At 38.7% G+C, this 23,671-nt stretch overlaps 1 protein-coding gene and 1 long non-coding RNA gene across 4 annotated transcripts in view; one reads left to right on the top strand and one right to left on the bottom strand.

The window, feature by feature from the left end:
* fam184a (family with sequence similarity 184 member A) overlaps positions 1-23,671 on the top strand; it is a 128,911-nt gene that overhangs the window by 5,615 nt on the left and 99,625 nt on the right. For both annotated transcript variants that reach the window (XM_036582090.1, XM_036582091.1), the window contains exons 2-5: positions 384-806; positions 7,036-7,171; positions 13,152-13,333; positions 18,186-18,371. In XM_036582090.1, coding sequence (XP_036437983.1) covers positions 384-806; positions 7,036-7,171; positions 13,152-13,333; positions 18,186-18,371 — 927 coding nt within the window. The remainder of the gene's footprint in view (positions 1-383; positions 807-7,035; positions 7,172-13,151; positions 13,334-18,185; positions 18,372-23,671) is intronic.
* Positions 13,160-22,551, bottom strand: LOC118815751. Of its 2 annotated transcripts, none has more exons than XR_005007814.1 (3): positions 22,503-22,551; positions 17,868-17,988; positions 13,160-13,249 (listed from the first exon to the last, which is right to left on the bottom strand). It is a non-coding gene; the product is annotated as an uncharacterized LOC118815751 (long non-coding RNA). The 2 variants fall into 2 exon arrangements; XR_005007815.1 differs by having other exon boundaries at positions 13,189-13,291.

Here is a 23,671-nt window from a genome sequence, read left to right as displayed (position 1 = left end):
TTTATTTGCAGAATTTAACATATTGGAGGAAAAAAAAATGTTGACTGTGCCAAATATGTAACTGTGTGTTATTGTTTATTTTGAATTGTATTATGACAGTTTATTTTACTGTTATTTGAATCACTTTTACCTTGTAAAGGCTTTGTTAAATGTGCTCTTTAAAAACTAATATATGATGACAAAAAATTGTATTCTTTTTACTGCTAACACAAACAGCACCTGAAATGTTTTAAGAATCACTGCAGCAGCCCGTTATGACCGAGGCTGGGAAGATATGAAGGTCCTAGTGGGTTAAATGCTTTGAGAATCCAGCCCCTGAGTTCAGTCCTGGGCCTACAGTTCCTAATTACATGTTCCACATCTCAAACTGGTTTTCATTGCAGGTCCAAGAGCTGCTTCGTTCTCATCAGAGCCAGAATGCCAACTACAGTAAAGACCAGGAGAAGCTCAGCCAGCTGCACAAGCAAGAGGTAGAGGCTCTGACGGAGAGGGTGGAGGAGCTGAAACAGGACAAGAAGCGTCTGGTGGAGGAGTATGAGGCCAAGCTGAACAAGGCCCAGGCCTTCTACGAGCGTGAGCTGGAGGCCATGAAGCGCACACAGCAGATGACTGCGGAGAACCTTCTGGCCTGGAAGAAGACAGAGGCAGAGCTGAGGAAGGAGTTCCAAGCGCAAGAGGCAGCGCTGCAGAAGACGCTGGGCAAGCTGCGCTCTGAGCTGCAGAGGGTCCAGGAGGAGGCCAGGGAGAGCCGAGAGAAATCCCACAAACTACAGGCTACTCTCTCCGCAGCAGAGAACAACATCAAGGTAACAGTTTCGTTCTTGTAAGACTTTGTTGCCTGCCGTTTGGGAGACTGTGTTCTATGTAAATCACCAAAGAGCACTTTAAGATGAGAGTCACAATCACTACAGCTCATGTTTAGTGTGTGGAATTTGCTGTAATTAGGAGGTATGGTGCTCCACATCGTCTGCACACACCGCTTATTTTATCTTTTTTTTCAAGGGCGATCCTTTAATCCTCAGGAATTTCAGATTAAATTCAAGAGACAAGGGAAGTAGAAGTATGTGTCAGAGACAAAGCAAAACTAAATACTTTGATCTTATGGAGTTAAGTTGCACATAATCCACAGTTTGATCTAAGTAAGGGGTTAATTTGAGTTGATATTAATTAAGGCTGGTAACACTTTCTAGTACATTTATTTATTTATTATTGATTGAAAAAGTTTATTTATGCACTGTAGAGCCAATTAGCTCTCTTTTTATTTTCCACTCAGTTCTTCTCTCAAGGGTGTAATTACACTGGTCAGAAGGGCACTTGAACTAAAGCCCTTTAATGGTAGGCAGGGCTTTGCTGCCTTTTTTTTTTTTTAAAGAGCAAACTTTTCTTTAAAGCTGGACTATGTCAGATTTTTTTTGTTAGAATTGACAGAAAGTCAGGAGTCAGGAGGAAAAGCACATTAAATATGGTGTCTGTCCACTGCTGGGAGTTGCCCTATAAAGCCAGATGTGTCGGGTCAGATTTTGCAGTAGTTTTTCAGACTACATCATACATCTTTACATATTAACATCACACGCACAAGCTCAAAAAGAAGGTACAGCTCAGTGTTTCAAATACAAAATCAACATTGTACCAATGAAGATATGATGACAATAGTAGATGATTCATTTACATCCTCGAAAGGCACGTGAGAGAGGTCTTTGAGGTCTTTCAGTGCACTCTCAGTCATCCAAATTCCCACATCTTACATAGTGCACCTTTAATAAACATCTTAGTAATTCACATATTAACAGTTAGCAGGTTAACTATATACTAGAGCTAAGTTGATGTAATCTACAAATATGTATGCTATATCCAGATAGAAATGAACAGGAAAGCTGTGCAAATTCTTTCTGCCAGTTTGAGAAACTACTGAGACAGGCAAAGAGGAACAGAGACAGCTCATGTTGGCTGTGTCACTGAATATTAAAGACAGAGATACTGCAGGAAAATGTAGGATGAATCATGATAACAGTTCCACGCTGGAAATGGCAAAAACCAGAAAAATCCATCCCCATCCACATGGCATGTGCAAAATAAATCCCAGAGCAAAGGAATTCCTGGGAACACCATCTTAAGAGAAGTATAAGAAAAGCCTTTACTGAAACATGGCAATATGTATAAAAATGTGCCAGTGTGTTGTGGCCTTCTCAGGCTTCCATCAGGACACAAAAAATGTCAAAAATTCCTTTGCTCTGGGACTTACTTTGCACATGCCTTGTGGATGGATGGCTTTTCTGGTTTTTGTCATTCCCAGCATGGAATTGTTACTCTAAGTTTGCTGCACCCATGCCCCAGGAGCATCTGTCTTTTTGCTTCATTTTTGTGACCTCTGAAGCGCTTCTTCGTTTTTGTTTTTTTCGTGTAGGATTAATGTTAAGCTGTACACACCGGGGCGTAGTTATGGGAAGCCGGGAGGGACCTAGGCTCCCTCATGTTGAAGCCAAGCGCCCCAGATTTCAAGTACAAAATGAAAAGCTGTCATGCACAAAGGCTAAACCAAGAGAAGAGTTATTGCAAGTAGGATTCTGATTAATCAGTCTTTACTCGCTGTGGTGTGCTGTCAGCTGTTATAGTTACTAATGGTAAGCAGTTGAATGCGAGCTAAGCAACTATATGTTTGGTTCAATATTCCTTTTTTTATTTTGGTAATGATGAGTTAGCTAACTTACAATAAAGTAGGCTAGTGGTAGATCCACCCCCCCCCAACCACACAGAGAAATACTAGCTACACCACTCATGCATACATTGAATAAGAAAAATAGATAAAGTCTCTTTCCTTTCGTGACTTAACCATCTTTCCAAAGAGCTGCCAAAGACCTGAGAGTGTACGTACACTGTAATGGTGAGAGACAGCTATGTGGGAGCTGATGGAAGGTGGCTGTTAACTTAAGCTGACCAGTCATTGTTCATGATACCATTATACATGATGGAGGTACAAGGAGTATGACAGTTCAGGACTCTTGATTGAGAGATATGTGCTTTGGAGTTTAGACAGGCAGGTGGGGGCATCCGGCACTTAGTTAATTGGCACAATGTATTCATTACTAACAATAATACCATTAGTAATGCTTTATTTACTGAAATGCATATTATTCTATTATTAAAATATGACTACAGTTATTAATGATTACCACTAACATTGACCTATCACATGCCTGGTGCCTAAGCAGAGCTTCACCAGCTCCAATCCATTTACCATTTCATAAATATTTCCTATGAATAATAACACAAACACGAATACCACACAAATATACCCTATAATAAATAATAACACAAATATACAATACAATATGCAAATAACAATAACAGCGTGCTGTGTACAATGATTAATAAAATATATTTAGTGTTGATGTGTGGTAAATATGAAAATGTGATCATGGGTTTGTATTTTTATCTGGGCTGTGTTGCATGTTTGATCTTACGCTTATGAATCCAGCCACATTTCAAAAGGTGCAGTGCACAGATGCGTCCCTAATTTGTTCTTAGTCAACACAAAGTCACCCTTTAATAAGTGAGCAGCCATGAAATCCCTGGAACCTGTTTCTGAATTTAGATTATAAATGGAGGTGTATTTATGCCTGTAATTAGTGGAGGGGGGTGTAGAGCTGCATTAGAACGAATGGAGAAAAGGAAAAAAAAGGATGAATCATTCAGATAAAGCTTCGAAACCTATAAAACAAGTTTTACAGTCTCTGTTGTTGTAAATGACACAGTATTATAAAAAGTGCTCAAAGAATCCTACAGCTCTCTTGGGCAGCCATATTCAAGCGTACTTTCTGGCGAAGACAAAGCAGCTGCCTCACTCTGCAGCTGTATTCACTCTGCAGAAAGCTGCTCTTTTAATAGAATCGATTTGGAGTCACTGTGACATTTTCAAAGTCTGTGTCTCATAATGGGCTTGTCCTCAGGGGCACATCCCGGTCAGTTTTGGTTAATCCATGTTGATCAGATGGAGAAATGTACGGATGGTGATGGTTGAAGCAGCTGTGCGTTAAGAACTGGCGCAGCTTTTATTAGGAAAGAACAACACAAACAGGTTTGCTGAATGAAGCGCAGTGTTTGCTTAAACTCATCTGGTCTCAGCACACCTGGAGCCACTCTCTCCAGACGTGGACCAATCAGAAGCTCGCGCAATCCTCAGGGGAAGTCGTGAGCAATGGCATGGTGGTCATTGCCACCTTTCAGCTGTGCCTCTCGACTCCTCATCAATCAGCAGACACTAGGGGCAGGGGAGCAGATCAATGTGTTGCTTTAAACCCAATAACACACGCTAGAGTCCAACTTGGCAAGACGAACACTGTGGTGCTGCTTTGCTCATTGAACTTTGCCTTCAACTCTCTAAACGAAAGACTGCAATCTCATAAGTGTTGCTTAACTCTTAGTCTCAGTTATCACTGTCAATAACAAAAGCGTATTGTAATTTAAACTATTACAATAATTAATCCCAATCACATAGTATTAGTTAATTGTGATTTATCACACACTTTAAAACTCCTTTAAAGTTTTTACTTAAAAATGTAAGTAATCTGGCTGCCTTAAAATTTAAATTTTATTGTACTTTAAAAAATGAGTCAACAGAAAGTAAAATACACAATAACTGTTCTGTTAACTTACTATTTGATGTTCAATGTGTGACGGAATCTGACGCTTGCGGTAAAAATCAAAAGGAGAGGCTTTAATGTCAAGGGCTTGAGCAAAACTCGTGAAACAGGCAGAGATCAAATCTGAAAAAATCCAAAGACAGAAAAGAAAAATCATTACAACCAGGCCACCAAATCCAAAGGGGCAGAGACAAGCAGACAGAGTCGAAAAATTCCAGGCAGACAAAACAGTAATAAGGAGACAATCAGAAAAATACTCAGTTGCTCTCACTCGAAGAAGCAATACCTTGCAAAGCAACTCATCTAAAAGCCCGGGCTTTATACTAAATCTAAATAGACACATGACAGAACAGGTGTACAAGATTAGTAGGAGAATGAAATCGATGATTGGAGCGCTGAGAAGAGTCATCGATCAGAGGGTTCTGGGAGGTTGAGTTCGTGAGCGTCTCAGAGCCGGAGGGATGCGTGACACAATGAACTTGAAGTATTGTTCTTTACAGTACATTTGTCCCATTTGCTTAAATTTGACTATAAAGAGAGATTTTTTTACATTTATAAAGAGGTGTATTTTGTTATAGCTATACAAAATAAGCTTCATCAGTGTGCATCTATTACTTGCAGTAATTCGGTAACATTGTTTTCATTGTGTGAATGCACTGTTCACATGAAATCACTTAATTATTTTACAGAGTGAACTCAGCTTCCAATTTTCATAAGCCAGTTCCAGCCAATGAGTGGCTATTTCATATGCACAGTTGTAAGCAGCAGTTTGAACATCCCCAGTCAAATGACATGCTTTCTTGATTTTGTTAGTGAAAATAAGTCACCACTACAGAGTACAAACTCTGCATTTTTCTACAGATTTTAGTGCATAATTTCTATTTAGGTGCTGAGTTTAAAGCTGCACTATGCAAGTTTTGTTGTTAAGATTGAATCAAGTAGGATTACTGAGTAAAGAGAAAGAAATACTAAAATATGACGTTCATGTGCTGCTGTGAGTCACCCTGTAAACCCTGAAATTGTAATTTAAAAGTCAGAGGCGTCGGGTTGGATTTTTGTGGGAGTTCTCTGTAAGTACTGTTTTAATGCACTCGCAGTCACCAGATTCATCTGCATGGGTAAGGGCTCTGAAGCACAACCCACGTTACAAGATGTTCTTCCACACGTTGCGTGCTATTACACATTTCCATCAGAAATGTCTCCAGATACCCAGAGCTTACATTAATTAAATATAAAATACAGAATGTGCCCAATTTTTTTGCACAGGCCACATTTTGTGTTTAATTGCTTTTCTTAATATGATAATTCTCAATATGTAATTGTTTGTTTAAATGTACCAAAGTGCGTTCTCTGTAGAGGACGTATTAACTTATTTTAACTCAAGAAAATATATCATTTGACCAGGGGTGCGCAAACCTTTGCATACAACTGTATCATATGCATACTTTAAAAGGTTTAGAAAATGCTAAAATCCTCCATGACTGAAGCCTCTTGCTGTAAAAAACAGTATGACTGTGTCAGTTTTTCTTGAATGGAACATTTTACTTGAAACTACTCTGAATGAACTTCCCAAAGATTGAATTATACAGAAAGTTTGAAAAATGGTAGAATTGCCCTTTAAGTTAGAAAACAGAAATGAATGGCAGGTACTGGCCATTCAGGGGGTTAACAGTGACCTGCATAATATACCACAGCATCCAGACAAAATGGCTTTTTTGTCCAGCAAAGAGAATGAAGACGAATAGGAATTCATGTGCATTCAGTTCCACTGCAGTGTTCTATTTAAGAATGGACCCTTTTGTGAACTATAAAACTAGATGTGTATTATTTCATGAATAATGAGCAGCTGAGCGGAGACAACACTCGCAGTGTGCTATAAAAACTGTCTAATTAGAGATGAGGACGTGTCTGCTCATCTTCACTTCTCCAGAATACGCAGTCTGTGTGAATGAGAGTGTGCATGTGCCAGTGAGGAGAGTGGAAAGGGTAATACAGCATGGCACAACAGAGACAAAGAGAGAGAGAGGCTGATAGAGTGAAAAAAGGGGAGAGAGCAGATAGATAGCAATGATTTGATTAATAGGAGAGAAAATGACAGCAATAGAGAGAAAAATAGGGAGAGAAGGAAAGTGAGGGCAGCAGAGGAAATTGCCGTAGAGAATAGAAGAGGAAGAGATAATGTGTGCATTCACAATTAATAAGGGTGAGGTAGAGAGACGAGGGATTGAAAAAGGAAATAGCCAGACAGAGAGAGACAAGAGTGTAGCCGGTGATCAGATAAAGAAAGGCAGCCCGAATGAGAGACGCAAATCAGTGGAAAGTGAGAATGAGACAGCAGCCGTGTCGCTCAGTGATGATGCTGCTTTGATTGATGGGTTTGTGTGTATGTCTGCAGGAGCTCCACAAACAGCTGGATGAGGTGACTCAGGATGCGGAGATCATAGCCATCCGGCAGAAAGAAGCGGAGTGCGAACTGGAGGCCACCAGAGACAGAGTTCAGCAGCAGGCCACTGAGATCCTCCTCAAAGCCAGTGAGATAACACTGTTTCCTTCAACATTGCTGACATGTCTACACCCTGGCATATCTATGCTGTCTTCTTTAGTTCTTTTCAAGTCTAAAATCAGAGACAAAGCTTGCTTTCATTTGTAATCGTGTCTAAAACCAGTGATAGGGCCTGTCCAGTATATTGCTGGCTAGAGCAAACAATATTACAGTTTCTTGGATATACTGGCATCAGTGTAGATCCCACTGATAAAACACTCATAATAGCTGCGTTCCAAAGCCTAGACTGCAGCCGAGGTAGGGCAGGTCTCCGGTAGGACTGTCCTTTGAAAACTCCTCCTTAGTAGCCTAGTGTGGTGACGTTACGAAAAAGGTCCCGCCTCTCTGAGCCCATTGCATTATGTTTGTTGCTATGGTAGCTAATATGCCAACAAGCTTATGTAGTACGATAAACTGCATGTATACAAATACTTCTGATTAAAATACGATATATGGATGAATGCTTTAATTAATCATTCTACACTTTTTATGTAAGGTTATGAAGATGAATTCAAGGACGTGAACAACTTGCATTTTAAAACAAGCTCTGCTCCAACAGCTCCATTTTCCGTCATTTTCGTGGGGCTCTTCTTTTTCCTTCACAACGTTTGCGCATCCTTGAAATCACTTTGAATGTAGGCTGCATTTCTAGGCTGTATATGAAGGGTCCTTCACTTTGGAACAGCCTGCTATGACGTGGCAGCCGAGAAATATAGCCTACCTCGGCTACGGCCCAGGCTTTGGAACGCAGCTACAGTCTCTAGGGCTGCCAAATGATTACAATAAGTGCTTGATAGTGATCATATTGTTTTGGGCAGTAAGTGTTTTATTTCAGGAAAATGCTAGTATCAGAATAAACCTCTTCATAAACCTTTCCAAACCTCTCATTGTGGTAGCCCAGTATTATTTGCTATTCTTTATGTTAAATCAAATGTGCTTGTGATGGAATTGAATAAGTCCATGTGGAAAGTGGGGACAATGAGGAAAATACGGAACCAAACTTTGTTCTTGAAACTAACTACATTTTTCAAGATATACAGTATTTGTGTTTTTTTTGCATTTTTTTAATGACATTTTTACAGTAAAAAAAACACGCTTACTGCAGCACATATTAGACAATACATAGAGTATTTACAAGTGGCTTGTTTTGTAATTTGGAAGGTTCTGCTTTTTATTTGAGTTGTGGAAATTTGGCAGTTGAGAATTTCATGAACTGCGGTTGACAACTGACAATATGACTGACAGTCATACCAATTATTAAAGCAGTGTAATTGTTTAATTTTTAACGTAATAAGAGTTATATGAATTTAGGCACGTAAAATTGGTACCGGTGACAAAATGTTCACATCCTTTTTAGAATGCTACTCACAAATGTAGGTTGTGGTTCTATTTTGGTCCTACTGACTGCCAGAGGTGGTTCAAAGCGTAGTGGGTGATGTATGCTAACAAAGTCACAAACAATAGACTCACCTAGAGTGAAGCTGAGAAGCCCCACATAGCCCCAGCAAGCTCACTGTGTCATGAGAGGTCCAGAAGAATCAGAGGAGTAATGACCAAATAGCTGCTGCACAGGCACACACCAGCAAAACACCTTTCGCTGCCACCTAGTATCAGAGCCGATCCAGGCTTATTTTAAGTATTGACCGAATTTACTAGAGGTGATGTAAACAGGAATTATCCACAACCTGCAGAAATGATGCCTGCTTTCAGAAGTTAACAGTGCAGTTTAACAGTCTACAGTGTGGAACTAATTTACAGTTAAAAATGAAAATATATCATATTTGCAGCACCAGTGTTTCCACTATGTTTGAACCACATTTCATGTAAATGTGGGCACATAAAATGTGAGTGAGTGGCTTTGTCACCAGAAACATGTACTAAATGCACTCCTGCTACATTTTTAACTTGCGACTGGTTAAAGTATCTTGAAAGTATCACAAAAACGTTCCGCCTAACTGTTCGTGTCACTTCTGGTTCAAAACACCCAAGATAGCAGAAACAGTGCATTTAAAACAAAGAGAAATTAGCAGCACAGTATAATGGATGTTTGATGTAAATTGTTCTCCCAAAGAAAGATGTTAGTCTAGACTGTATATCATTACAAACATATCAATAATGAAGTGGTTTTACTGCAGCACTTTAAAGGTATCATGTTAATCAGTCACTTTGGATCATACGCTGCTCAAATGTAGTCGTGGGACACACTCTAAGTACAGGACATGTCTGGCTTATTTTTTACTTTCCAAGCTCCTTTGTATCCATCAGAAAAGTTATAACAGCCATCAATAACAGCCAGGTTTACTATCTGAAACTCAGAATGATCCCAAAAATGAAAACTAAAGTACTCAAACATCAGTGGGACAAACATTAGTGTTTCCTTAATGTATATAGGTTAGTGTTTAGTATTTTATTATTATCAGTATTAAAGTCAGTATTATGTTGCAGATCTCTTCTTTTGGATGAAAGCTTAAAGTTTTCATTTGGCTGGTCAGAATGAGACATTTTTTCTCTTTTTTTATTACATTTTTTTTTTATTTGATTTTGGATGTCTGCAATCTTTGTTACAGATATATTATTACCAAGAGACAATATTCTGACAGATTAATTCAACTCAATAGTTTTCTATGTTTTCTATGATGCGTGTTGTAGTAGTGTCCCCACATTGTATGGAAGTAAAATGGGAGGTTAGGTGACTAACTACTTGGTTATTGTTCATTTGAACCAAAGTATTCATTGATAAGTCAAAATATAGCTAAAATATTGTACACTTGAATATGGTAAAATAACAAATTAAATAATTCCAAAAAGAACAAGTGATGATGGAGGTGTCCCAAGACTAGTTTTGGGCATCTTAAGTCAATATTAAGCACATTTATTGAAGGTCATTTAAAAATAAAAATGTAAGCCATAAAAATATGTAAGTTTGATCGTCACATTATGCGCATATAATATAATCTAAAAAAGTTAGATTATTGTTGCGCTGGTCTGAGTGGATCAGACACAGCAGTGCTGCTGGAGTTTTTAAACACTGTGTCCACTCACTGTCCACTCTATTAGACACTCCTACCTTGTCAGTCCACCTTGTAGATGTAAAGTCAGAGACAATAGCTCATCTGCTGCTGCACAGTTTGTGTTGGTCATCCTCTAGTCCTTCATCAGTGGTCACAGGACGCTGCCCACAGGACACTGTTGGCTTGATATTTTTGGTTGGTGGACTATTCTCAGTCCAGCAGTGACACTGAGGTGTTTAAAACTCCAGCAGCACTGCTGTGTCTGATCCATCAGACCAGCACAACACACACTAACACACCACCACCACATCAGTGTTACTGCAGTGCTGAGAATGATCCACCACCCAAATAGCACCTGCCCTGTGAGGGTCCATGGGGGTCCTGACCACTGAAGAACAGGGTAAAAGGGGGCTAACAAAGTATGCAGAGAAACAGATGGACTTCAGTCTGTAATTGTAGAACTACAAAGTGCACCTATATAGTAAGTGGAGCTGATAAAATGGACAATGAGTGTAGAAACAAGGCTGTTATGGCTGATCGGTGTACTTGTATATGTTTTTGACCTTGTACAAAATGTATTGAAATAATGATAACACAAAAAGTGTGTTGCATGTAGAAATCACCTCCACTGCTGAGTGGGATGGACTCTGATGCAGGAGTCTATTTATTCCCATCACTGATGCAAACTGACTGTTGATCTGTCTGGCTACATAGTACTTAAAAGACTGGGCAATACTGGGAGCATTGAATGTCTTGCTTGTCAGTAAATGAAGCCAAATGAATACAGTTATATACCTACTGAAGGCATAAAACTAGGTTAGGTCATACTGTCAGAGCCTTTTAGACTCTGTAGTGGACTCACAGCTTTACTACATTTAGCTGAGCTAATAGCCAGTAGAAAAGCAGCCTTCAGTGAAATCCATCTGTATCGGTGGCTGTGAAGGGTGGATCACATCAAGGCCAAATCTCATGGCTGGACTGTAGGTGAGCGTGAAGGTTGAAGTTGCCACTTGCCTTTAAGGAAAGCACTGATCAAATTATTGTGCATCTACAGATGACCACCCAATTGCTTGTGACACATGTGAAACATCTCCTGACCCATAAGCTCACAGTCCATCAACCCTGACACAGTGGCCACAGCCAGAACCGAAGGCGATGTAGGTTCAGGGGCCACACTTTCAGTGGTTAGAGAAGTTCACAGAGATTCACCACATTTGAAACAGCAATGGTTGGTTCAGAGAGTGATTTATTACATTCTCTATTCTATTCTCATCTCCTGTGTGATTAATAAATTAAATATGAGCCTCAGAGTTTCAGAGCTTGGGCCAGAAATGGTTCTTTGATTTGCCCCAAGGCCAGTTTCGGCAGCCGTGTGTGTTGACGGCAAAGTTTTGGGGTGACAGATGACCTGCTGGTATCCTGGCAACAGCAGTTGAATGTCCCAGCTCAGAGGCACACTGAGACCTCATCAACACCCGCTTTATGGAACATTCCCCAGGGGAGTGAGGCCTCAGCTGGCCATGCAGCACCTGTTGTTCTCCTGGCCTAAATGCCAGCATTACTGCTTACCTTTCACAAGGAAAACATGCACACCAGCCTGTCTTACAGTGTCTGGGCCAATGATAAATGCATTTAACTGGTGAGAACATGGATAAATAGAAAGTCAACAAATCAAAACATACTGTAAACCTTTGTTTCCAGGGTAACAGAGTTCTACAGTATATCTTTACATGGCAGGTCATGTTTATTCAACAGCTTTTTTTGCAAGATACAGAAAACAAGTGAAAGGAATGAGATGTCTGATGAAGTGGATGGAACTGAAATATGTATTTTAACACTTGAAGTCAGAAATCATGACACAATTTCCTTCTCTAAAGGGTCGTGTTGTGTACAGGGGCTCTGTACAGTCCCCTAATATAGTAGCAGGAGGGGGAGGTGAAACATTAATATGTTGATATATTATTATTTTTGGTGCACAGTAATATAAACAAAACTCAGAAGGCATTTTTTGAGGCAAGTAAAAGTCACTACAGTTTGATCAGATATTACAGGAAAAGAAGAATTTAATCTTTGAAATTGTATGATATGTGAGGAATCATGCTTAGTAAGACCAGGAAGAAGGAGAAAGAAGTTGAAAAGAAGGTCAATTTTGATTTCAGATGCCAACGGTTTGTACACACCTGACATCATTATCTTCCTGGCACTTTCATTATAGTGTGAAAGTTAGAGACCACCCTTCATTTATTTAATTTCTAGGCAAAAAAAACACTAAGTATGTTATTCATTTTTCAAGAAATAAGATAAGATGCGTTCCTTAACGGTGGGGAGATCAGATGTAAAGTATTCAACTTGTATAAAGAAGAGAAAATTGAAGAAATTAAGTGAAAAAACAAGTTTCCAAAACTGTAGTTAAAAAAAAGATTAAACAAAAACAGACCTCATAACAACCGTGCAAGACCTCATAAACAGTCAAAACTGTCACAATCAGATAAACTTAAAGCTTTCATCTTTGAGAGAGAGGAGAAAATCAAGCTCCACTCTTACTTCAGATCTGAAAAAATCCACAGGTGTTTCTGTCCATCCTTCCACTGTGAGAAGACAACTCAACACTATGCGTCTGAAAGAATATGTAGCTGTCAAGAAGCTCTTACTGAGAAAAGGAAATTGAATCAAACAAATCAAGCAAAAGCAGAAAATGCAAACAACTTCTAAGACTGAACTTTGGAGGTGTGGAAAAATGTCCCTGCAAATTTCTTTGAAAAACTGAAAGTGAGTCTCCTGAAGTGTCTGGTTTATTCCTGAAACCAAAAGTTCACATATTCTTCCAGTACTGTCCTGGAGCCAAAAATCACTCAGTGGTCCAGGTCCAGTAGAATGCTGAAGTATAGATGAGCTGGTGGTAAAGTTTTAAGCCCTACAGCAAGTGGTGATTCTGATGATCTTCTCTGTGTGGTTCAGGTCAGATCGGCAGCTTGCAGGCTACGCAGATGACCCATGAGGCGGCCATCCGGGACCTGGAATCAGAGAAGTCACGTCTGAAGGACAAGGTGTTGCGTCTGGAGGAGGAGAGAGGAGCACTGCAGAATAAGAGCCAAGTTCTGGACGAAAGACAGAGACAGCAGATCCTTTCACTGGAGAAGGTACAGACCAAACACAGTCTCATTTACACTGCATCATTTCACTGCATTAGGACTGAAACAGCTTTATGGAACTATCATTAGAAATGCTGATATTTGATGTCACAGAAAAGGAGGGCTCTGTGTGCTGGGTTTCCTAGAAAATCTACAGCACTGATAATAATATAAAAGAACTATTCTTTTAGACTTCTTTGTATAACCATATTAGAAAATAGAAGTGTTATTCAATAACTGCATGCAAAAAATGTTGAGTGATTAATAAGTTATAGCAGTGAGGAACGGAGGTCTGGGCTCGTATTAACAAGTATTTCTGTGAGTGTATGCATTTATCAAAGTGCATGTTTACTTGGATTATTACAATTTTGAATTTTTACTTTGTTTTTACTCTTTTTAGTTCTTGACTTTGTTTTTTTTTATTTTTGTGTGCTTTCATTTAGTTTTAAGAGCGCATTACTAGTTTTACATTTGGTTTTGTTTTCAAATAGTTCAGTTTTTATTTAGTTTCAGTTTTAGTTTTTATTCTTGGTATTATGTCGAGAACTGTGAGAGTAGGTGTTATAGAATTAAATTTTCATAATAAATATCTGTGTAAACCACAAAACCGTATACTACATATACTATAAAGTGAAAATACATTCTAACACATTCACACTCTACAGAGAACACACTTCTACACAATCTGCACAATTTCAATAATTTTAATGCACAATTACTGTTTATTTGCTTAATTTAATTTTAGGGAAAAAAAAAAATAAAATGTGGTTTGTTTAAAAGTTATGGCATATTATATGTTTTGTTTTTATTTTTTCCAAAATGTTAAACTCAGCTAATAAAGTTACTATAAAAACTATAAATTGCAAAAAAAAACGGCATGTTTAAGTCTGTTCCCTGTGGAGTATGTGTTGACTTTCTCTTAGAAAATCGACAAAATATGGCATTTAAACTTTTGGGTCATCTTTATTGTCCTAACAAAAACTTGTATCTCTAATATATTTATGATTGATAACTTTACAGGAGCAAGAAAAACATTCTTAACTTTTAATGGGTGTTAATGTACCAAGAATCCACTCCAAGTCTTTCTGAACCATTTCTATCTGTCAGATCGTCAAGAAACGTTCACACCCTGTAAATGGTAGCTGCTGCACTCAAATTATGTCAGAAAATAGAAGTTATAATAGAAGACAAAAAATTCATGTATTTTGTATGACAGCAATGAAATGCACCACACCTTTCTGTGATGTTCACAAGTGTGAAGTGTCAGTGAAATGCATGGTTTGTGCAATACCCGTCAGACGGTGGGACGCCTCTGCTCGAGGAGTTTTTCTGTAGTTTTGGTTTTTAACATTCTTGGAATTAAGCAATGACAAAAAAACATTTTCAACAAATCAAACCCGTTCTTCTGTTTTAGATTTTACAAATTTGCCTCTCTCTTTGTCCTGATGCAGCTTTACACATGCTCAGAATTCTCTCAAGCAGCTTCACGAAGAGCCACTTGGGATGCTTTTTTAACAAGGGACGTGGGGACATTTAAAAACGTGCTATTGTTTGGAAATAAATTCATACATAGGCATTCATTTTTTAATTTAAATTTGTCTTTAGATGCACATTTCAAGCATTTAAGCATAAGTCTTCAGAGCAGGATGTCTTTAAAAGTGAATTCCGCTCATGAAGTGGTTTAGATGTAAACAAAGTCATTCAGAGCGAATTGGTGTGAAATGCTCCATCCTAGAGAAACGTACTGAGAGAAGTTCACAGTGGTGATACTAGGAACCAGAGTTTAATGCGTCTAAAAGCTCCCTCACACAAAGTTATTCCATGAAATGGTTATGAATACACTGCCTGATGCCTGAAACATTGTTTTACAAAAGATATGAGATGAGGTTTTATCCTGAAACATATTTTAAAATACGTTCATGGTGGAGAGATACATGCAGGGTGTTGTATGGTAAAACAGTTTCCAAAGAACCTAATTTATTAGATTTACAACTATTTTGCATATAAAAACTCAGGACACGCATGTAGGTTCCCTGATTGTTTTAGATAGTAAAAAAAAGGCTATATTGACATTGTACACATCACAACCTCTGGCTCCTTTCACCACCATTGTTAAGAAAAATGACGTATAAATGGTCAATCAGGTGTGTCTAGACTTTTGACTGGTACTGTAGATTTGTGTTTGTGAGAGAAATAGGGAACCCACAGTAAAATGTTTCTCTCACACATTATCAGCTTTTTAACATGTATGGCAGCTTGGCTGACCGTTATAAGTCCTAAAGCTGGACCACCTTGTATAATTCAAAAGACTTGAAAAGATGATTGGACAGAAATTCTATTTGAAGTTGTTCTCATATTCAGTTTTTAAGTGCCCTAATTTAATCATTCGTGTTACATAGGACTATTTTTATAGAGTAGCTTCTGTGTTGTTTTCAAAACGTTGCTTTCTAGGCTGGGCTTTTAAGACATCCCACAGCAATTAGGCTGTATTTATTATTGATATGTTCAGAAGTGCCGTCCATGAGCACATTTTAGTTCAGGCGTTTCAGCAAGTTTTCTTTCAAAAAAGAAAAAGTTTCTGTCTTCAGCTCTTGAAACGCCCCTGCATAAGAGAATGCTTTATTTAAAATTTGAACATTTTAATTTTGAAGTACAGCCTCAAGAAAAGGGCAGAGTACATGTACACTGAAATCTGAACAGCAGATTGCAATTCCATGTAAATGTCATGCATAATGTTCTTCTGTTTCTCAATTTGCATAAGTATAAAGCAGTGTGCAGAAGCGGGGCCCTTCCCTTGTGCACTCCACTCTGTAAACCTCAGTGCTGAAATTCATTAACTTAAATGAGTGAAGAAAACATGAAAAATATTCAGTGGTTATACAAAAGTAAACATATTGTGTGTATTAAAAACATTTCTTCCTTTTTCTGGTGATGAAACTGTTAAATCCTCTTTGGAGATTTAGGTAAAAAGTTGCAGTCCATGGCTCCCGAATGGCACAACCGCCTAAGCATTGGCCCTTTCATCAGGAGATCACACATTTGAAGAATGATAAGTCTTAAGATTAAATCACTGAATAACACCCAAGTCACTCTTGTCATTTTGAATTACAAGGTTTAATTCTATTGAATGATGGGAAGCATTTAGAATTTAGAGAGTGTTATGCAATTAAATTATACAACAGTTGGTTTCGGCCAGGCAAGCTGATTGGTTGAGAAGCGTTCTAACCGTGCTGTTATTTCGCCTTAACATCACGTTTTTTTCAGAAACACTGTATCACTCCGCTGTGACGGCATTGCTAAGCAACGAGTTTGACAGCTGTAGGAGACGCTCAAGCCATTTGAACGTTTTTACTTCTTACTTTGCCACAAACAGAAAATTGATACTTTTAAGATTACATTTGACCGACAGCCGATTTGGTCAGACTCTGAGGATGAGACGACACTAAATTCTGTGTAAGGAGCTGGAGAACGAACTGCCGGCTGTGCAGCGAGTGAGCGGAGCTTGATACTCTGACGTAGCAACAAGCTGCTTGTTAAGGAACTATAATTTGGCGGAAGGAACTGCGAACATTAAAACATGTTAAATGCCTCATTCACTGCCCGATTTATTTATTTTTTACTTTATTTATTTAACTGTTGTATAAAAGCAATAGAACACTTGAGGACGTGTGTTATCGTGACCAAATCACAGCCGTGACACACTCCCTCTCGTGTTCTATTGCTTAAATATACAGTAGTATAAAAAGTTTGAATTCCCTTAGACAAATCACGTTTTCTTGATTATCTAAGTGCATATAGGTTAACACATCATTTACAGGGAACATACTTAAACATGGCATTTTTTTTCATTTATTTATTCGCTGGGTTTAACATATTGTAACATGTTGTGCCACAACTTTTGCGCAGGCCACACTTGATGTTTTATTATTTCTAATATGTTAAATACAATTAATTGTGCATTAAAATGTGCAGAAGTGTGTTCTCTGTAGAAGATGTGTTAACTTACTTTCGCTTAGAAAAAAAGACAAAACAAGTCAGTTGACCGTGGGTGCTCAAACTTTTGCATGCAACTGTATGTGGGTAACATAGCCGAACTCTACAGTTCTACACATTCTGCTAACTTATTTGAGCAGCACAGCAGTTGAAAATCTGAGCTATAATGATGCAGGCCAGTACAGCTTGCTGACCTCTGGCAGGCTTTGTGGCATGCTGAGGGATTTAACATCATTCTGCACTGTTTCTCTGTTTTTTTTTCTCTCTTTCTCTCTCTTTTCTCTCTCTCTGTGAGCCTATATATGTGTTATGAACATAGCCTTGAGTTTGGCGTTACTATGACAACATGGTGCTGAATGGAGGCAGCAGAGCGGGATTGGCTCTGCTGGATGCTCCTGCCGCTGCCTTAATGGGATCTTTTGCTTTTTTTGGTTTTGGCTGGTTGCATTGCACTAACAATGTGGGATGTGTCAGGAGAGATTTGAGGCATCTCTCTTCGCTGTCAGTGTTATTCCCTTAGACTGCATCCAAAACGTGGGGAGTAACAGACCTGCGTAGCATATCTATGCATGTTCATGGCAGCTCTCAGCAACGTGATGCGCCTGAATCTGATGGAGTGCCGTGGGCTGGGTACTTCGCTGCCTGTCGTTTTCCATGTGTTTTAAAGCAACCTGTGCAGAAGCATATATAAAAGCCTGTTAGGAGGTTTGACATGTGGGATGCTTTACATACAGTTAAATGTTTCATCTTCTCTTACTCCTCTTCTCTGCTAGTTCAAAGTTGTACTAATAGCATTTTTCAGATATGCTACTTCTTTTGTCATGTCAAAGCTCTGAGTTTCCACCTCCTGTTGCTCTTGTCTCTGCAGACTCTTCGAGAAGAGAAGCAGGCATATGAGAAGGAGCTGATGAACCTGCGCAGCAAATACGAGGAGGACACGGCTCACTTTAAAGAGGCGCAGAGCCGGGCACTGGATGAGCTGTCCAAAAAGCATCGGGCCACCCTGGAGAACATCCAGACAAACTCGGAGAAAGAGAAGAACCGACTCCTGGTTGTGAGTGCACTCCCACTGCACACATACCTACACCTGCACTGCCTGTCAAAAGTCTAGGTGCTCCGTTCCTTCTTGTGAGTCATGTTTGATTTTCACTAACTATGATTACGTGTAGTTATTCAATATTAGTTCAACCCCTTAAATGGCCAGGGTCCACCAGTGGGCCCCGAAGTTTTATTACACAGTTCTATAACATAAGATATATGAATGCAAATAACCTATAACCTAAGACAATATAAATGAAGAAATGTCAGTTATGTCCAGGATGAAAAACGGAGCTGAGGATTTTAAACTGACTGATAAAGCTGAATGGCATTGAGAATGAAGTTATAATTAACATCCAGAATTCATTAAATCCCTCAGGTTAAAGAAAGTTTTAAAGAGATTTGCTTAATATCTCTGTAGTTTCTTATAAGACAACAATGAGATCAGATGGAAAGACTAAGGAGACTTTAGCTTTAAGTCTCTCCCACTGCTGCTTAGATATTTCTCCTGAGAAAAAGACCTCTGTAATCTCAGGTATCTCCTCTTGAGTTTTAGTAGTGATTTCAATAAAGGCACACATTGTGCTCATCTTCTCCCAGATAGTAATGCTCATCTTTATCTTCAACTAAAGTCTCGTCTTTCCTTTATCGCTTCTGTTTCTCGTGTCTTCTTTTTGTGTAGTGCTTTTCATCCCTAAGAAATTTTAGGAGAATCAGCATTAAGTTTCCCATCAAAGAGCAACATTTCAGACAAAAAAAACTGTGATTGCAAACGTGGTGATCAGATCTCAAGGCAGATAACATGAAAAAATGTAAATAGATTATTCAAATATATTATTTAGCTTTTTGTTCACGTCTTGTTCACAGAACTATTGAAATATTAAATAAAACATCTAAAAATACCTTTTGCAGAACAGTTTTGGACAATAACATTGTAAGCATTGCAAGTCATTCCAAACCTTTGAATGTATTATAGCTTAAGTATGGTTTTGGCTTTAGTTGACTTATGCTTAACCTGATTAAAACATGTGGTCCAGGCTGAAATTGGCTGGACTGTTCAAAATTTCAAAATGCAAATGCTTAGATTGCTGTCTGATTCAGTTTTGTACTGAGTATTTGTATGAGGCACTTTCTGCAGCACCACACACATGACAACGCTTTTGTGACACCAAAACAAATATGAGTGTCAAAAGATGAAAGGCCTGTTGGACACTTGTTAGACACTTTGTCAAAAATACACATCATGAAATATTTAGATGGACGGAAAACTGGAACATTGATATTTTAAGCAGTGGAAACTCATACATGCATGAACAAAGTTGAAGAGCAAGTTGTAGTTAATCAGACTATGTTGGCATGTTTGTACATAGGACTCTAAATATATAAACGGTGTGCTTGTACATGGGACTAACTAAGAACGTATGTCGGGAGGGTTATTTTAAAATATATTACAGTACAGATTATTGATTACCTGTTTGTAATGTAACCTGATTACTTTTCTTTACATTTTGATTACTTGTGCTTTTTAAAGTCAAATAAATAAATAAAGACAAGAGAAAAACAGTTTGAACAAGACGTTTCCAACAAAAATTTAACTTAGCAGGAGGCGAACAGGAAAACTCTTTGCTTTCTGAAACAAAATGATATAGGTAACTTAATTGTCTGTGCTTTGTGTGTGCTATTTGTGTATCTATTTGAAAATCAGGTATTCAAATAAGGTGTGATGTGGAACTACAGGGAAGGTGGGACATAAGCAGTCACTGATCTCATGTTTAGCGAAATTTCCAGATTTAAGTGAAGCAAATATGGAAATATTTCACATATAAAGATGACAGACATTTCTAAAAACTCTTCATATTGGTGCACTGTGCTTGGGCTATGATGACTGCCATGTGTGGTGTAATTTATAGATGGTCCCTTAGCTTTCAGCAGTTTCAAGCAGTACACATAAATCAAGATGTGGTAAAGTGTAAAAAGGCCTTAATTGCACACAAGAACAAATACTGATAATTATAACATTTTGCACCCATCGTTCAAAAAATAATAAAGAAAGAAATCATGTATGTGAAAATGAAATGAACTCACGAGACTTGTCTTTCCTTTTACATTTCAGAACTGGTAGTTAATGTTACCTCACTTAAGAACTAACATTTTAAACATTTTAAAAAGTTAAAATTTGGTTCAAAATTTTCATTTATAGCTAGTCAAACTGTAGTACAACTGAGGAGAATAAAAGCATTCACTTCCAGATCAGTTCAATGCTATAGAATCTGGCTAATATCACATATCTTTCTAGGAAAATGCTGCAGATCTCAGTTCTGCCAATAAAGTCAAATGTTTACTAAAATGTCTTTAGATTGGCTGAATAAGGGCTGTGACTGTCCTCCCCGCTTCTTCACAAAATTAATCTCTTCATATCCACACGATAATAGGCACCTTCAATTAAGTTAGCATCACTGTGAAATGCCTGGAACCAAAGTATGTCATCAACAGACATTTTTTATCATTTTTATCATTTGTGCAGCAAAACAGACAACACCAAACTAACTGTGTGTATTTGTAGAACTCTTTTGCGATTGGTGAGATTCTCCTGAGCCAGTCTGTTGAATAACTCCACAGCACAAATGCTGTGTATGAATGGCCATGGTGTGCGAGCTGTAGCAGTCACACTTCCACATCACTCATGTCCGGCAGAGGTGGTCAGTGTGGGGGAAGAAGGACTGGCTCATGGGGTGGAGCAGTGCTGGAGCGATCCCTGGGCAAAATCACATCGCTCCGTTTCCAGCTCCACTCCCATTTCGCACCTCTCACATACTCTGCTGGAAACACTGAATTTATTGTGTGCAACAGCTATAGTTTATAGTTAAAGGTTTACGTTAGATGTTTTTAGTTATGTATATTGTTATTGATGTTGTTTTGTCAAGAAAATATATGGTTATCACAAACCGACAAAGAATACATTCTCACTTGTATTAAAAACACTTTGAAAAGCTAGGTGTTCCTAAATTTTTAACGGGCAGTGTACGTGCACACCCTGCTGCAATCAGCTTGTGGACAGCGTAGTCTAGAGTAAAGTGGGCAGTGTACTGCGGCATTGCTGTTGGCGTTGCAGTACTTCAGTTCTCACTTGACAAAGAAACCACACTATATGAGAGGCATCTGCAAAGATAATGATTAACACAGGAAGCAAAAGAGAATATGTAATGAATTACTTGGTGCATTTGAGGTTCAAACTCATTCCCCTTTTGCTGGAGTGAACTTTGGCATATCTCGGTCTCTTGGGCTCAAGAAGATGCAGCGTAAGTCGAAAACAGAAAGAACTTGCTGCCAGCTTCAAAGACGAAGTTAAATGTTGATTCACCGAGAGAAAATCTGCCTGTACTTCATTTCATCTGTTCCAGCTGAAGATCTCTGGCAGTGGCAGGGGCTGTAATCAATCAGGTCTGGATGTAAACAGCATTACGAGGATGCACGAGCGGGATGTCATTAGCTGCAAAATGGAAGTGCGCTTCGTTCCACTGCGTCCGTCAAAGTAAATGACGTGAGTTCCCGGCTGCGGTGGTCGGAGCATGAAGCATGTCATCTACTTGTCACATTGGTCGTGAGAGAGAAAGAAGAGAGAATAGGCAGTTCTATTCCCGAGGCAGGCTGCCGCGCGGTCTCAGACTCTATTGTTGCTTTGCGTTGGATGTTCTATTATTGGACCTTGTTAGGCAGGGTTACTAGCAGGACATCAGGCACACACACGCACAAAGATATCCTCTCTCATATCCTACACTTTCAGAAACTGAGTATTGTTTCCTGCTGATTGGCTTCATTGATTTTTTTTTCAGCCAATTTGTGTTTTGGCGAGCTCTTATTTAGTTGGGCAGCAGAGCCTCCCTTCACATAGCTGCCGTGTCTAACCCAAGCTTTCCTAACGTAAACGTCTAACTGTGAAAAGTTTAGATATGACTAACTGAACATGCATATTTTATAATCTTAAATGCCAATGCCAACATGCAAATAAAACTTGTTTCTATTCAAAATGGAAATTAAGTACAATCTAAAAATATGAAAAAAACTCCTAAAAACCTGTTAGACCACCAACACTGTCCCAGTCTGATAAACAGCACATTCAGAGGAGAAAATCAAGCTCCACTCTTACTTCAGATCTGAAAAAATCCACAGGTGCTTCTGTCCATCCTTCCTCTGTGAGAAGACAACTCAACACAATGAGTCCTAAAGGATGTGTAGCTGTCAAGAAGCCTCACTGAGAAAAGGAGATCAAACAAAGAAGCTGCTGGTGTTCTCAGAACAATGGACTGACCAGCCCCAGAGTCCAGACCTCAGCATGATTGAATATGTTTGGGTCAGTTGAACTTAAAATGATATAGTAACTGATTACATGACTTTTCCTGAGTTGACTTAAGTGAGAGGACACCAGAGCTCACACATCTCAAACCTCTTAGTTGAGTCAAAAATTCTTCCAGCTACTGTTTCTTAGGTCTGCATCTCAGTTAGATAAACAAAATCAAAGTTGGGTTCTTTCACTCCAGGGGGTTCTTTTCCCCATCAGCTGGCACTCCTTCTATCACACAGTCCCATATTTTTTTTCTTGGGCTTCTGGATATGGACAGCTATGGTATTTGCTGGGATTCAAACTCACGATCTCCGGATGTTGGAATGAATTATTAAACCGTTGCACCATATGAGGCTATACCACTCTTTAAGGGTAAAACAATAAATATTTTCTCCAGTGTATTAAACATTTGTAGACACAAAATCTGAGTTGCTTCATGTGGTGCAGTGGACTAAGCCATCACCCCAACAGGAGGTTGTGAGTTTGAGACGCAGCAATGCCATAGCCATCCATAAGTGCATACCCAAGAAGAAAAATGTCTAGCAGGATTGTATGATGGAAAGAGCTCTGGTGGGGAAGTTCAATATAAAAAACAAGTGCATTTTATTAATCTAACTGAGATGCAGAACTAAACAATTAAGAGAGTGTCCTCAAGTTGAATCAACTCAAGAAAAGCCATGTAATCAGTTACTATATCATTTTGAGTTGAGCTGATCTCTCATTTTTAACAGTGTAGCTATTGAGGCTTTTATGTGTTTTTTTTTCCCCTGATGCTAAAAAATTAATAACTTCTACTTTTTTACCTGGAAAGTAAATAAATGGAAGGTGGAGACTTACTTCTGTGCACTACTGTATATTTTCTGAAATGCCCCTCCTACAAGTGGTTTTTAGCATAAATAAGGTCTCAGCATGTGCGTATCTTTCCTATTGTAATGTTGATATGTATGGAAGTATTACAAGGAAATGTTGATAGC

This window comes from Colossoma macropomum, unplaced genomic scaffold (genome assembly GCF_904425465.1).
Source record: "Colossoma macropomum unplaced genomic scaffold, Colossoma_macropomum, whole genome shotgun sequence".
Lineage (NCBI taxonomy): Eukaryota > Metazoa > Chordata > Actinopteri > Characiformes > Serrasalmidae > Colossoma > Colossoma macropomum.
The sequence above is the reverse complement of the archived record's forward strand: the minus strand, read 5'-3'. Positions and strand labels throughout refer to the sequence as shown.